This window comes from Carettochelys insculpta, chromosome 14 (genome assembly GCF_033958435.1).
Source record: "Carettochelys insculpta isolate YL-2023 chromosome 14, ASM3395843v1, whole genome shotgun sequence".
NCBI classification, from domain to species: domain Eukaryota; kingdom Metazoa; phylum Chordata; order Testudines; family Carettochelyidae; genus Carettochelys; species Carettochelys insculpta.
The window spans coordinates 19,244,935-19,261,469 of NC_134150.1; the positions used below are offsets into that span (position 1 = coordinate 19,244,935).

General features: G+C 43.0%; 1 protein-coding gene and 1 long non-coding RNA gene across 4 annotated transcripts in view; one reads left to right on the forward strand and one right to left on the reverse strand.

Moving 5' to 3' along the window:
- The window catches only part of NETO2 (neuropilin and tolloid like 2), a 58,098-nt gene extending 53,333 nt beyond the window's left edge, over positions 1-4,765 (forward strand). For all 3 annotated transcript variants that reach the window (XM_075008918.1, XM_075008919.1, XM_075008920.1), the window contains 2 exons: positions 446-559; positions 2,430-4,765. In XM_075008918.1, the coding sequence (XP_074865019.1) occupies positions 446-559; positions 2,430-3,010 (695 nt within the window). In that variant the 3' untranslated portion in view covers positions 3,011-4,765. The remainder of the gene's footprint in view (positions 1-445; positions 560-2,429) is intronic.
- LOC142020765 (uncharacterized) overlaps positions 1-16,535 on the reverse strand; it is a 146,764-nt gene that overhangs the window by 15,042 nt on the left and 115,187 nt on the right. The window lies entirely within an intron of this gene.

Below are 16,535 nucleotides of genomic sequence, written 5' to 3' on the forward strand. Positions count from 1 at the left end.
GTAAAGCCTGATGCAGTCATGGTATCCTATACAGAAAGGAAATACTCTCTTCATTGAAGAAATTGACTTCCTTTGTGTTTGAAAATACATTTGACACATTTTGGTCACCACTGCATCTAAGTAATCAACAGATAATTCAGAATGAAATACAAAGTTGTAAAACAGCCACTCAAAACTACAGTAGCTTTTGCTGTTACATGCATGTGGTGGCCAACCAATATATGACTCTACTGTTAACCAGTTTGATCAGGACTTTTTTTTTTAAGGGTCTATCAGGCATCTAGCTGCAACCCCAATAGATATATTAATAAGAGGCATGCAGGAAGACTCGTTTCATTTGAAATCTACAGTTAGTGGAAGAATAAAGATGCATTTGTTCACACATTTCATGCACTTTGGGAGCTTGGCAACTCTTAACTTGTTTTGTTTTTCTTTTCTCCTGCAGCTCCATGCTCAGGCAACACGTACTTTTGCCATAGCAACATGTGCATCAATAATTCTTTGGTCTGCAATGGCATTCAAAATTGTGCATACCCTTGGGATGAAAATCACTGCAAAGGTGAATATAGTGCAAAGCATAACCATGACGACTAAATAGTCTGCCTTTTATTTAAGAAAAGATTCATGAAATGTTTTCTTGCAAATGTGCTGAAGATGGCTTTGCTATTAGACTCGGAGAGATTCCAAAGGACTGGGAGCAGGGTTCTAGAATGTACCTGCCCTATAACTTAAACATCTCATGTCTTTCACAAACTGCAAACAGAACACTGACCTACTGTATTTAGCCGGCTTTTACTGCTACTGTCTATTCTTAAACCTTGAGGCCTTTGTGAGGAAAATCCTTGTTTTTTGAGGGAGTACTCTGTTAGTGTGAAAATAATATAAATGCAATTACTAAGCTAAAATGTATCTTGTCACAGGATCTTTGTTTTATTTATCCCAGTTAACAAAGCTCCCAAGGTGCTCCAAGTTTCCATCATAAAAATCTGCTCCACCAGAAGCGTTACCTGTGCTAGTATCTTACACATTCCTAAGAGAAATGGGTTTCTAAGAGGTTTGCTTTGACTAAGTGTTCTTTCTAGGAAAAGAACATTATTTCATAAATCTTTCATAAACCCACTGCAATGGGTGAGAGTTGCTTATGAAATATATAGCAACAAAATACTACCCTGCCCAGCATTTAAGTGTGTGCTGAACTAAATTACACATTATATTTTAACTTTAGACATGAACAGAAATCTTAGTACCTAACATCAATGCTCTCCTGCCCCCCCCCCAAAAAAAAATGGAAAGCAGTAAATATTTTTACACTTTGCTAATGAATATTATGTTCTATTTATACATGTATTTTTTAGTCATCCAAGGCACATACTTTTTCCAGGGCAAACAGTTGCTAGAAATTTGTCTCTGTGGGAAAGCTGCTGTAATGAGATGCTGCCATCGTCTGTACTTTCACAGGAACTGCTATCAAGTCATTTTACGTAAACATCTTCTGAAATGGCCTGTTAAATAACTTGCACTGCATTATGTAGGTACAGTTCAGTCCTGTCGTGAAGCCATGCTTGGATTTTTTTTTATATTATTGCTGTTTTGCAAAGGACTAGTTAAGTTTGGGACCTAAATTTTCCTCTATTCAAATCAATAGGAGTTTTGCTGTCTGCACCAATGGAAGACCAACTGGGCCCTTGTGAGTGAGCAGTTGTAGCTAGGCAAGATGAAGTAATGATATGCAGTTTAGTTAAATTTTAGATTTCAGAATGTAAAATGATTACCAACAGGGTCAGAAAAGAACCCACACCCCAACTGAGTAAGTATGTAGCTGTATAGGGGTGCTCCCACCAGCCTCTGAAGTATCAAGTGTTTGCTATTGCTGAGAGCAGGGTATTGGATTTCCTGAAACATTGCACTAATTCAGTATGGCAAATCCCAGAAAAAAGGTAAGTTAATTACATTTCTAAGGTTGTTCTAATTTAAGTTTCCCAAAAAACTAAACAATATTCTGCTCTTCGATGTTTGTGTGAACCTTAGGGGAAAATAGTACACACTTATCTGAGGACAAAGCATGGTTCTATGCACAGCAAACTTGCCAGAAATAGCAACCCGTGAAATGGGCTCAGTCCTGCAGTCTTTGCCCAGCTCTTAAGAGCCACAACTCCATTCTAAATTATGAGTATCATCTGAGTGGAAAATAATACTTAGCAGAATTTGGCCCTGTATGTTCTATGACTCCTAAGGATTCAGTGCCCATTAGTGGAGTCTCTGCTTAATTAATTGATATTTGTGCCCGTATGTGTGACATCAGCTGCTCTGTCACTTGCACTTTTCATTATCTTAAATGTTTGCATACAAAGTTGAACCTCAATTACTACCAAATTATTTCTGATCAGTTGTTTTAGGCTCAAAAGCCCACTTTTTTTTTTCCCCCCCAGAGAAGAAGAAAACTGGGCTGTTTGAACAAATCACCAAAACTCATGGAACCATCATTGGAATTACTTCAGGGATAGTTTTGGTTCTTCTCATAATTTCAATTCTGGTGCAAGTAAAGCAGCCACGCAAAAAGGTTATGGCTTGCAAAACTGCTTTTAATAAAACTGGCTTTCAAGAAGTATTTGATCCTCCACATTATGAATTGTTCTCCTTGAGGGATAAAGAGATTTCTACAGACTTGGCTGACTTATCTGAAGAACTTGAGAACTATCAAAAAATGAGACGATCCTCTACTGCTTCGAGATGTATTCATGACCATCACTGTGGCTCTCAAGCCTCCTGTATAAAACAAAGTAGGACCAACCTCAGTTCTATGGAACTTCCTTTCCGCAATGATTTTGCACAACCTCAGCCAATGAAAACATTTAATAGCACCTTCAAGAAAAGTAGTTACACATTTAAACAGGCCCATGACTGCCCTGAGCAGGTCATAGAAGACAGGGTGATGGAGGAGATTCCTTGTGAAATTTATGTGAGAGGACGAGAGGATGCTGCACAAGGCTCATTATCCATTGACTTTTAATTGCCTGCTAAAGATGAAATTGGTATGTGTATATCAGACACACAATGTGTGTGTATATAAAAATATATGTAGTGTGTATAGGTATACACACTTTTTAGCTTATTGTATCCAATTCATTTTTTAAAAAGACCTTCATAAACAATAATTGTTGCAGTGGCCACTTTGGATGAGCAACAAAACAGAAGGTTTTGCATGGAACTATTAGTTAAAAATATTTTTTCCAAATGTGAAAATACTTAGATTTTTTCTGTCCTCGTTTTCATATTTTGTTTCCCTTTAGTTTTCAGACCAACAATTTTAATTAGCTTAAGTAAATAAAAGTGATTTAGGTAGCACATATTTTGATAAAGATGTCCTATCATACTTATCAAACTGCAGCTAGAGTTACTGTGGCAAGTGCCAATTAAGACTAGTAATGTTGCATCCATCTGTTACATCTTGACGAGGTTTTTATATTGCAACCTTTAATTATTGGCTCCTTAGTCACTGTGTTCTGTGAGAAATGAGTGAAATGGTCTATTGCCTTTTAACAGTATTTTATCTTAGCTATATTCATTTTAGTATCTTTGGGAATATAAGACCTTTTCAGCCTGTGGATAAAATTTAACCCAATCCACAAGTGTCTTTCAGACTTTAGACACTGACTTTACACAGTGGCTTCTTTCAGGAAGATTGTAGATTTTCAAAAGTATAGGGTAGGTCAATTTCTGCCATACATTACAGCCATGCAACTCCACTGATTTCATAGATCTGTAAATCTAACCTTTGGGGGTTTTTTCCCCTACAGCTTCTATAAAGACACTCCATTATTGACTGTCTTGTGTATTTCTGTCTCCTGTAGTGATCCTAGTCCCATATTTTCCCTATTGAAATCCATGTCTGATACTATCAATTGGTGTCTTAATTGCACGACAAGTACAGAATGAAGCCTGTTATATGTTACATTTTGAGATCTATGTTGTAAGTGGGGTGTATGAATTGGCTGGGGGACAAAGAGAAATCTGAAAATAATGGAATGAGCCTTTTAGGGCTTCTTACTTGAGATTATTACATTTTTCTGCTACTTATTTCCATGCTGCAAAATTGCACATTTTTGTACTTTTTTTTTTTTAAAAAACTTCAGGTTAGACTTCATGTGTTTGGTTTTTTTAACAGCACAAGCCAGCCTGTAAAATTACAATTATCATGGTTTTTTTTAGACTTTTGATATAATTTGATACTACACAAACTGTTTGTTAAATCAAGATTTAACACCTGTACAGTTAGCCTCTTTCAGTGTCCTTGTTAGCAGCATCCAATAATAACTCAGTGATTGGTGTTTACATTGTAACTTGTAAAGAAGACTTAATGATGTACATTTAGCCTTTTTACTCCTTGATTTGTTTGGGGTTACTTTTTGTTTTTTGTTTGTTTACAGGAACCATTACTATTTCACTAACTGTGCCCTTTCAGCTCTGTTATTGGACATAGCCTGTATTACGAAATATACATAAAGACACATTATCATACGATTTTGTTGTTGTACTGCCTGCAATGAAATTTAATTCAGTTTCTGGAGGGTTCTGCACTAAAAGGACATAAGTTGCTGGGAATGTATGTAAAATTGACTTTTCTTTAAGATTAAAAAAACTGTAGTTTTAATTGCTAGTATTAGTTAAGGGAGAAGCAAAATGCTACTGTCATTCTTAGAACATAATGTGTAAAATATTCAAAAGAATTGTGTCTTCACTTCGTGTTGACTGTAGAGATTAAGGTTACTTGGTCCCTTGCAAGATCTTAACCATCAGTTATAAACCTGTGCCAAAATCCATGTCTTTTCCACACCAAAAAAAATTCCTTGAAATATGCAGATTTTTTTTCTGAGCTTTTTTCTTAAAACTGACCAAATTGACTGACTGGCTTCACTCCCCATTTTTCAACAGGTGAGAAATTCCTTGCAGTGATCTATGGCATGATAGGGGCATTTAGGACCCAATCCATCACCAAGTAAATCTGTTGATTTTAAATGAGAATTAATTACATGGTTAAGGCTTGTTCAGGTAAAAAAGGATCACTTTGGCTGCAGGATGGAGTCTTCCCTACAGTCCTGTAGCTTTGTACCACTGTGGCAGCATAAAGTAATTGATCTACAAAATCCCCAGAGGTGTGGGGGGAGGAATGTGACTTTTTCTAAAAGTTATCCTCCAGTGCAGCGGCATACAAACTTTTTTCAACCACAACCCTGAGTTCAGCCCCATAAGACGTATCACCCCACACCCACCCCCTCCAACAACAGGTTTAACCCCTACCTGCTCTCACTAGCTCAAGATTTAACCTGCCTGAGAGCATGAGTGTAGCTCTCCTCCACGACCACTGCCTCCTCCATGCTGTTTCCCGGGCCGCCTGCTTCTCTGCATGGCTCCAGCAGGCTCAGCCGTCCCTTCCCCCAGTTCTCCCACAGGCTTGCCCCACCTGCACAGTGGGCGGCTCCCTTCTCTGCCAGCTTTCTCCTCTGGGGCCCCTTCCCTGCTGGCTGACTTCTGCACGGCTCCCTGCTGCAGCCGACTGCTCAGCAGCTCTGTAGGCTGCCAGTGCTTAAACAAAATTCCATTTAAGCAGCAGCAGCCTCCAGAGCCCCAAGAAGAGTCACCAGTGGCATTTTAAAGAGCCACTTGTGGCTCTGAGCAAAGTCCCATGTGGCTGCAGAGCTACAACCCCTGGAAGACATCCTCAACTCCTAAGGGAGTCATGACCCCACAGGTTGTGCACCACTGCTTCAGTGATAATGTCCTCCCATTCCAGCCCCTTGTGTCTATGGGAACCCTGCTGTAAACTTTCCAAACCAGGGATGAACTGGGTCCTGAATCAAGGAGCTGCCAAGGTGACAAAGACACATTATGTCCCTATTCATCCCCATCTCTGGTCTTGCATCTAAACACAGCTCAACTGAACAGGAGAATCTGGGCCTGAGAGCCCCTCCTGCTTCCATCTACAGTTAATGGAGAAACTAGGCCTGATTTCAATGCAAACACGATCAAACCCTATGGTAATAACAACAGTATTATCTTTGAATCCTAATCAGATACAATTTGATGGTAGGGAATTAAGACTATTATTTCTGTCCCTTTATAGCAATGGGTGGTTTATTCCATTTGGAACACTAATTCTCTATTTGCTTTGTTACAAATAGGTCAAAGTTGATACTGAACCCAAGAATCAGAACATCTGTTAGAAATGGTGTTTGTCAAGCTATCAAAGCAATGAAATCAGGCTTAATTTACTTAATACAGATTTACAGTAAATGAAAGTGTGCAGATAATCAATGAAACGCTATCTGTATGATTTTCAGCTGTCTTAAGAAAATAACAGTAATTATCTCAGCCTGAATTCCATTTCCCATGAAACAAAACACTGCCACCAAAGAAAAATTCTATGTGGGTAGATTGGGTGATATCCTTCAGACTGCTGAGAAGAGCCCTTGGGAAAGAGAGTCCACCATCTTGGGTTAGGATTTTAGACTCTGACATCTTTGCTGATAAGCATATTAAATGCTACATTTAGGTTTAGTAGAAAAATCCACCCTTTCGGATGCTTCAAAATTCTAAGAGCCTGTAATTATTTCCACCTTTTCTGCCATCCACCAATGACTGCAGTATTTTCTCCTCAGTGAATGTGTTGGGTGCTTACAAGCAGGATCAGAATTGGACCAGATAATCAACAGTCATCACTAAAAAGCCAACAACCGTTGCTGAACACTGGTAGTTGTAATAGTGCCATCTATGCCGGGGTGGTCAAACTTACTGACCCCCCCCCCAAGCTGCATCTGCCAATCTTCAGAAGTTTGAGAGCTGGTACACATCTGCTGGGGCTCAGAACTTCTGCTCACTGCGAGGCATCTCATAGGGCTTGTCCCTTCAAGCCCTATTCCCACTGAAGCTCTGAGCGCTAGTAGGTGCACTCCACAGGACTGGAGCCCCAAACATTCCCCACACCTACCCCACCTCTCTCTCTCTCTCTCTCTCAGAAACCACTACCCCTCCCCGCTGCTGCAAGGCTGAGGTCGCAGGCTCCTGCACCACATGCCCCTGGCCTGCTAAGTGGAGAGTGGGCAGGGAGCTCCATAAGCTTCACTTTGACTATAAAAGCCACAGTGTAGCCACCCCACTGTAAACATCCCCTTGCCACAGCCAGTAGCATGAATTAAGTAGCTAACCAGTCATACAATTTTATTTACCTTTTAATAAATATATAGAAGATTTAGCAGGACAATCCAGAACTCTTGTGGTACAAGATACAGAGCTATGATGCAACATGGCACTATGCTAAAGTGCCATAGGGTTAACTCAAATTTGACACGCTAATTGGCTCTGAAATGCTGCAGAATTTCAAAGGTCACATGAATTTTTCTTTATGCAAGAAAAGAAAATTGTGATATTTTCTTGCTTTACAAGGAAGACTGTGGTTTTCATACTGTATGCTATGAACAAGGGACCCATGTACATCGTCAAATGCATTCAATACACACAAACCCAAGTGATGGAAAAGCTATCATGTGCATACCAAAATATTCTTTGAGAACGCCTGCCAAAATGCACATAATTCCTTGCACCAAGAAGCACCTTTTATCCAGCTAAAAGGACTACGCTATATCAACAGTACAGCTGCTCCTCACTCTAGAAGACACTGTGTTCTCAAACATGTTATTCTTTCAATAAGTCATACAGCACATCAGTGGTGAATTATTTGACTTCAGATGGAAAAGTGCTATCGCCATCATAGGCTCTATTGCCTTTATGCTCCACCAACAATCTCCAAGTAGCACTTCTCTATGGTACCTGAAAAGCTGGAATGAAGTTGGATCTAGAGCAGTATGAAATTGAGACTTCAATTCAGAAGGCCTCATGCAAATATTTTATTCAACTGTGATCCATGTTTCACCACTGAGCTTGCTCTTTTCACCAAATGAAAGGTTCCAATCTCTAACAAAGCTAACTATACAAGTTTTACATGGTTTAGAATCACACAGGGACACATTTATGAATGTTCTAATTGTAACCCATTGGTGCAGTTAAGTCATTTCCATGTGCTAATACTATATACATTTATCTATAGAAATCTAGTTCACCCTATCTATGCCTGCTTTGAACGTGATTATTTGTCATCAGCTTGTGAGCTGTGTGATACAAAGAATGAGAGCTACAGAATTTTGCTTTTGTGATCTTCTCTCTCATGCCTAACGGTCACAGTGGATGCTAAATGCTAATAAAAATGGACTCCAGTACACCATGTAGTTTGTTGCTAATACAAGACCAGTGTAGTCGTGAAAGTGAAAGGTTATTTTCATTCTGTTTCTTTTGCTACACTACATTTTGCAGAATCAGCTTAACTAAATCTGTTTTCCATCTGCTTCATATTGCCACTAACAACAATCATTTCTGAAGTCTCAACTTGTTCTCCCTTATCCAGCCATTGTTGCTAATCCAAAATACAGCAGATAAGACAGCTTAATTTCCAAAAGCCTATTTGATCCTATACACACAAGCCTGGACACAAACAAAGCAAAGACCCTGATGTCTCTGTATATCTTTTTATGACCAATGTGTTATTTCTACTAGTGGATTTTAATCAAAGAAATGCATGTTGTTTATGGGTCACATCTGCCCGGGGCAGAGAAGGGCTGTGACAAACCAACAAATAAGCACATACACAGGGCGAGAGAAATGTTAACAGGTGCTGGGTTCTTGAGTGGCAGCTGTCCCAGACCCAGTCAGCTACTGCTTCTGCCTCCTCTTCCATAACTGAGGTGGGGCTAGGTCTAGAAGCTGCAGCTGATTGCTGGCTATAATAGCTACATAAATGCAGGAGGCAAGATTCATTTTTACCCCACAGAGAATGGATAGATGATACCGTAGATTGTTGCAGAGCTAGTCTACAGAACCTAAGCCACTCCGCAGTGGACAGGGAATGATGGAAAGGAATAGTGAGAAAGGCATCAGACACCAACAGGCGCTGAGCCCATGGTCATTGATGATGATGCTGAGATTCACTTTTGTTTCAATTCCTTTGCACTGCACAAAAGGAGAAGTGAGCAGCAAGCACTACCCCCTGTACCCCTCCTTTTGGAATACCAGTTCCGAGGGGCTGGAGCCCTGCGCCAATTTGAAGAGAGCAAATAGTAGACACGGGGAATCTCTCTCTCCATTGTTATAGCACAGATTACTTGAGCTCACCTCCTGAACACTGTCTAGCCCAAGGGTCAGCAACCTTTCTGAAGCAGAGTGCCAAAATTTGACTTTCAACCGCTTTGTACAGTCCAAGTGCTGGTGATACTTTTTCAAGTCATTACTAGTCCTAATTACAACAGCTTCATTACTAAATTAAGTGGCAGAGCATCATCATTTAAGTGCTGGTTGATAGCATTAGCTGGCCTTTTGGTAATCCAAACGCAGCATGGCTTTGAGCAAGCGCCTGGCTGCATGGGGGAGGAGGGGCAGGGCAGGACTGACCTCCCGCTTCGCATGCTGATGAAAATTGGCTCATGTGCCACTGCTGACATCTATGCTGAGAGTGGGTGTGTGTGGGTTACTGACCCCCTGGTCTAGCCCAAAAGATTTGTTTCTGAAACGCACTTAGATTGGGTCACAGGAGCCATCCTCTCAGGTTTCACTTCAGCTTTAGAATTGATGTGTCCTAGCTGGGTCAGGTGTCAAAAAGATTGAGAATAGGCTTGTGCGCCACACTGCAACAAAGCAAGAAAGACGCACAGCAGAGGGAACCAAGGGAGCAGAGAGAAATGTGAGGGGTATTATACAGGGAAAGGTAAAAGAAAAAAAACCAATCTGGAAGCAGGTGGCTGTAGAGGGTGGAAAAAGGACAAGCTCAGGGGGACCTTGAAAGGGGAGAGCCACATGATAAGTGAGAAGGGAAGGAAAGGCATACAATGGCAGCCCTCCCCCCTACCTCCACCCCCACCCCATGATTAAGAGAGGGTTAATGACTCCCCCCATGCAGCAGGCCTTCATACTTGTGTATGTTATTTTGGTAGACTCTGAAATGCTCATGTACCACTTGATGGCAGGCAGCCTCACCTTAAAAGACTGAAAAACCTAGCGCTAATACAAAAATAAGTCATCTTTATACTCATAATTTTAAATCAATATTTAATTTTGGAGTCTGACATTAAGTTTGAATGCTTGAGGCCAACAATGCTGCCAGCAGCTATAAAGATAATGAGCAACAAGCAAGCTCTCTGCATTTCCTTTCTACTGCCTCAAAAAACAGAGTCTGATGATTGCTAGAAGCCTGAAATATTAGACTGTATCCTCATTCTGGCCAGGCCAGCGGCAGCTACATAACCGCAGTCCCCCATCCCCATCTCCCCCTACAAATTACTCATTACTCTGACCTGGAAGGATGGGACAGGGTTGAAGACATCTCAGGATATGAATACTAATAAGTCCTGGATGGCACTCATAGGCCCCCAAACCCCATCCCACTACATGTTGGCCCTCCCTGGTTTGGCACCCAAGAGATCCCAGTCCTGGGTTTTTGCCAGACTGGCTGGGGGGAGGGGGTTAATACCCCCTGTTGCTGGGCTTTCCTCCAAGCTGTCACCCACGGCTTCCTGACCCTGCCCTGCAGGGTCCCCCGCCACGGCTCAGGTGCCAGCCACCATTTCCTGTACCTAGCCATGGCCTCCTGGCTGCCAGGCCCCATGCATCCACCCCCCAGCTGCAGCTCCCACCCCCCAAGTCCCAGCCATAAGCTGCCACTCCCCAGCGTAGGCTGCCAGTGTCCCAGGTCTGGCCACTGCACCTGAGTTCCCTGGTCACTGTTGCCCCCCCGCCCACGTTGCTGCCAGCCCAACTGTGGCTGCCCTGCCCTGCGCTGCTGTCACTGGTCTAGCTGGCCCCTCCACTTCCTCCCAGTCTCAGGACCATGGATGTTGCCAGACAAGAGAATCACAGATTTTGGAATTTCAGCCTGTACGTATCCTTCCCCTATGCACGACAGGCACAGTTTTTTCAGGCATTTGACAGTGTTTAAAAGCACAATGCTAAAATTCTGGTTTCAGAACACCTTCCCACTGCAGGTGTCAGCTAAAGAGCAGCTGAAAACTCCCCCATATTTCCCAGGTCCCAGATTGAATGGCTATTAAAATGTGTTGCTTTCTTAAAGAAAGGAAAGCTGAGATTCAAACTAAAATGAATCTAGTGAAATTAGTCAGTCTGGCATCATATTATGAGGAAATAATTTAAGTATATTTGCATGTGTTTTAACTTTGGAGCAAACTACACCCATGTTCTGTGCTACCAGGCTCATCTGTTCATCAGAACAAGTCAAAAACAGTTGATAATTAGTTCATAAATACTTGTGCAGGTTGAACCTATTTAACATGGAACTCTCTTGTCCAGCAAACTTTGTAATCCAGCATGATTTTACTTAACCAGATGACCTCATGTCAGCGGTGTCACCAAGTTTCCCACGGCCCCATAAAGTTTGCATACAGCTGCCAGTCCTGGCTCCTTGTGTTCTGTGCTGTAATCTATCCCTAAATGTCTTCTAAGAGCCCAGGAAGCAGTGGAAGTGTTGGTAATATGCAAGTAAATATTGACCTGTCATCCAGCAAGTTCTCTCATCCAGCACTGGTCGGGTCCTGAGGGTGCCAGGCAAGAGAGGTTCGACCTCTAGTTCCCAAAGTCTAGTGTTGTAGAAATGGAATACAACAATCCAAAGTATTAATTGTTTTTTCAGGTCTCTTGGCAAAGCCAGCCATCAGCCTGAACCTTGAAGAAGGTTAAAGTCCATGGGGGGAGGGTGGGGTGAAACTGAATTGTGCTTCATTCTAAATGTGAAGTAGGTGACAACTCATAACCACTGAATTTTGTCCTGTCTCATGTGATGGCCAATTATCCCTTGAATCTCATGATGTTGTTTGAAGGTAATAAAGCATGCAATTCTATTTAAGCAATATGTTAGGTTCCCTCACTTCATTAAATACCTTGAAAACATACAGTAATGTTGAGGGTGCCAGCTGTTACTACTGAAGTTACTGAAAGAGAGTCTCAATTACTGCCAGATTAATGCCTGAAAAGATGATTCAAAGACTCATTTGTGGGAGAAGACTCATGAAAACATTTTGCTGGATAAAAGAGGTTCTTAAAAATAAAATGAAAAATGAATAAATATCAGGTCTCATGACAGTGAAATATGTAGTTAGAGTGAAGACAGGGTATATGCCCAATAGCATTTGCTATTTGGGTCTGTTGTATGTTTAATAAGCCAATAGGCTAAATCAGGGACTGACGGTGATGCCAAATCATTTTTATGTTTCCTGTTGTGATGGAAAACAAATTAATTTGGTACAGCAAAGATATTCTGTTCCTTTTCCTTTAACTATAGTGAACAGAAGCTATATGGGCTATTTTTTAATCATCTCTAGTCCTTAACATTTGCTGCTGATTGTGACTGGAACTCTGCAAGCTACAGTGACAAGACAGGAGGTCTAGGTAAATATCAGACGTATCATAAATTAATTAAAAAGTAGCTCATACTTGAAATATTTTTGGGTAGGGCTTTAAAAAATCCAGTTTCTGTCCCAGAGGTTATGACTTTCTCCCAGCCACTTCTCCATTTAGGTCAGGCTGTCACACTTTAGCTGCATCTACACTAGCCTCTTTCTTTCGAGAGTGACACGGTAATGAGTGAGGTTGAAAGATACTAATGAGACGCTGCCATGAATATGCAGTGCTTCATTTGTATAATGGCAGCTGCAGAGATTCAAAAGTGCTGCATTCAATTCGCGCGCCACCTGTGTAGACGGGGGCCTTTTGAAAGGACCCCTCAGTCTTTGAAAGCCCCTTCTTCCTATTTGGCTTTAGGAATAGGAGGCTTTCAAAGACTGGTGGGGGTCCTTTCGAAAGGCCCCCATCGATGCAGGTGGCGTGTGATTTGAACGAGGCACTTTCGAATCACTGTGGTTGCCATTATGCTAATGATACACTGCATATTCATGGAAACACCTTTTTAGCATATCCCAAAGTGTTTCATTAGCATCTCCCTTTCAAAAGGTGGGGGCTAGTGTAGATGTAGCCTTTGTGTGCTAACTATCAAGACTTTAAACTGTTTAGAATAAATGTAATAATAATGAAAACATGAGTTATACTCTTTCTTGAAAGGCTTAGGAGCAGCGATCAATGCTGCAAGCTTTGCAAGCCTGCACAGTTTCGCTCATCACAATGGTAATGGAGACAGACAGATATGTGTAGGAACTACAGCCTTTTAGGAAACTAGTAAAGTGAAAATTCCAGAGTTTTTTAAACACATACAAGCATTCATTCTGCATGCTGACATCTAAAATGACTTTGCTTAAGGTCTCGACATCAGCTTAAATAACAAGGGAAAGCCTTTTGTGAAAGCAAATGTACACATTTCTCAGTCACAAAGCCTCTAAACAAAAAGGACAGGTTGATTTAAAATGCCATGCACTGTTTAGGATTGTATTTATATAAGCCCTGGTTTTGAATGCTGATTTATATAGCTGGTCTGTCACTGAAGTCTGGACTTCCACACATGGCTGCATTTAGGCAGAATACCAGATGCATAGCACCAGGAGGAATTAATGACCACATTTCAGCAGAGCCAGTGTTGTACAGTAGGTGAATGCTAATGCCCAAGAACAAGAGAAACAACACAAAAACACTTCATTTTCAATAACATTTTCCCCCCTTAAGGAACACAGCTAAAGGCAGCTAACTAAGGAGATACAGATGCTGAACTTAAAGAGCAGCCTGCAAGTTTTACCGTCTTCTTTTGTGAAGAATTAATGAGTAAATTTTCTTTAAAAGTATTTCCAGATTAATTGTCTTCTTCCTAAAAAGCTGCATCTATGAATTCAGACCCAGAGCCAGGCAGTGCAGGCTTCACTCAGGGAAAATTCCTCACTGAAGTCAACAGAGATTTTCCCTTGACTAAGAACCCCAGCCCCATCCTTGTATGTCTAAAAATAGGAATTATTTAGTGGGCTGGATTACAAAAAAGGTCTTCACTGAAGTCAGTTAACTGATTGACAGCATTGCCTATAGGCCTGGGGCAGCCACGGCAGAAGTAACTGAAGCCACAATTCTATTAAACAAAAGCATGGATTCTACTCCTTTCTCTTGCCCCACAGAGCCCACTAAAGTCAGTGGTGAGTAGTCATAGACCAGCAGCCCCCTGTAAATTGAGTCAACTATAATAGCAGAGAAGGGCAAAGCAGTAAACTGTATAGCTGTAGTGGGCAAACTTCAGGTGGCCCACTGGGCTCCACCTGCAGTCTGCAGACCTTATGGCTTCTCTCACTCTCCACGCACCTCTCACACACCATGGCACCGGAGCCCCACAAGTCCTACACCAGTCCACTCCCTCCCAGCACTTTGGGAGCATGCAAATCACACTCAGTCGCCACTCCTCTCTCCCCCTCCCAGAGCGGAACGCTGCAAACAGCTGATTTGTGGTGTTCCAGCTCTGGGAGGGGGGATGGGGAGCAGTGATGGAGTTCAGATCAGATAATTTACATACTCTGAAAGTGCTGGGAGGGAGGGGGCAAAGCAGGTGAAGTGAGGTGGAGGGGCTGTGTGGGCCGCAGGCTGTAATGGGCCTCTGAAATAGAGGGCCACTCATGCAGCCACCCTCTATCTGCGGTTGCCTGTACCTGGTCTATGGGCTTGTCTACACTTAAATCATGACAGCATCAAAATTAGCACTTCCTTATGCCAATGGGAGGGATTCTTCTGTATGCCCAAGTAACTAACCACTTCAACAGGCAGTTGCTAGTTGAAAGACAAGTTCTTCCAATCTCTACTTGGGGACTTAAGTCATCTTAACTACCCTGTTCAGGGTGTGGATTTTTCACACCCCAGACCAATCTTGTTACACCAACCAATAATTTTTTCATGTAGACCAGGCCTTTGCAGTTCCCATAGTCCACACGCTTGAAGTCAGGATCCCTCAGAGATTCTTTGGGCTCCACGCAATTAGAAATCCATACTCCCTGCGCCTCTTACTGTGGCCATCAAATCCATCTAGGATGGGAGATTGCATCAGAATGCCACACAAAACCTAGTATAGAGAAGTTACTCACCGTAGTAATGGTGGTTCTTCGAGATGTGTCCCCGTGGGTGCTCCACAATAGGTGACGGGCTTGCCCGGCGCCGCAGATCGGATCTTCCAAGCAGTTTCTGCCGGACCGCGCATGCGCCGGCGCGCGCCGCTCCCTTGCGCGCTCCTGGCCATGTGCGCGATCCGGTCCCCGCCAGTTCCTCGACCAACCGCCTCGGGTGCCCCTGCAAAACACTAACAGAGATCCGAAGCGGGGAGGATGGGCGGGTAGTGGAGCACCCACGGGGACACATCTCGAAGAACCACCGTTACTACGGTGAGTAACTTCTCTTTCTTCTTCAAGTGTCCCCTTGGGTGCTCCACAATAGGTGACTACCCAGCAGTAACCCAAGATAGGAGGTGGGTAATCGGATTATGTGCAGCTTGTCCCCGAGAGGACTGCTGCAGAGAGACGGGTATCCTCTTGGAATACCCTGTGAAGGGCGTAATGTTTGGCGAAGGTGTCGTAGGATGACCAGGTCGCCGCTCTGCAAATGTCTTTTAACGCAACGCCCTTGAAAAAGGCAGTTGATGCCGCCACCGCCCTGGTGGAATGAGCCCTGGGAGTGGCCGATAAAGGAGTCTTTTTGAGCTCGTAGCACATTTTTATGCAGCATACAATGTGCTTTGAGATTCTCTGCGAGGAGAGACCCTCTCCTTTCGATTTGGGAGCGAGGGAGACTAGGAGTCTATCCGTTTTCCGGAAGGACTTGGTCCTGTCTATGTAGAAGGCTAGCGCTCTCCTCACGTCCAGGAGGTGTAGGCGCGCCTCTTCGTTGGAGTTATGAGGTTTTGGATAAAACGAGGGTAGAACAATAGGTTCGTTGATGTGAAACTCGGAAGAAACTTTGGGAACAAAGGCTGGATGCAGCCGTATGGTTACCGCCTCCTTGGAAAAAACAGTGCAGGGTGGCGTTGCCATGACTGCCGCGAGCTCGCTCACCCTACGAGCTGACGTAATTGCGAGAAGAAAGGTCGTCTTAATCGTAAGGAGGCGGAGGGGAACCGTGGCCAAGGGCTCGAACGGTGGTGCCATCAGTGTGGTAAGCACCAGGTCCAAGTTCCACGAAGGTGGAATCGGTTTCCGAGGGGGGTAGAGGTTTACCAACCCTTTGAGGAACCTGGTAACCATAGGGTGGGCGAACACCGTGTGCCCTTCCTCCTCATGTCTGAACGCCGAGATGGCGGCAAGGTGGACCTTTAACGAGGATAGCGAGAGTCCTCCTCTCTTGAGGTCCAGTAAATACTCTAGAATTGTAGGTATAGGCACCGAAAGGGGGGCCAGCTGCTTGGTAGAACACCAAGCCGTGAAGCGAGTCCATTTTTGTTTGTAGGTCTTCCTAGTGGAAGTCCTCCTGCTACTTTCTAGGACTTGTTGTACTGCCACTGTGCATGTGCTCTCTAGGGA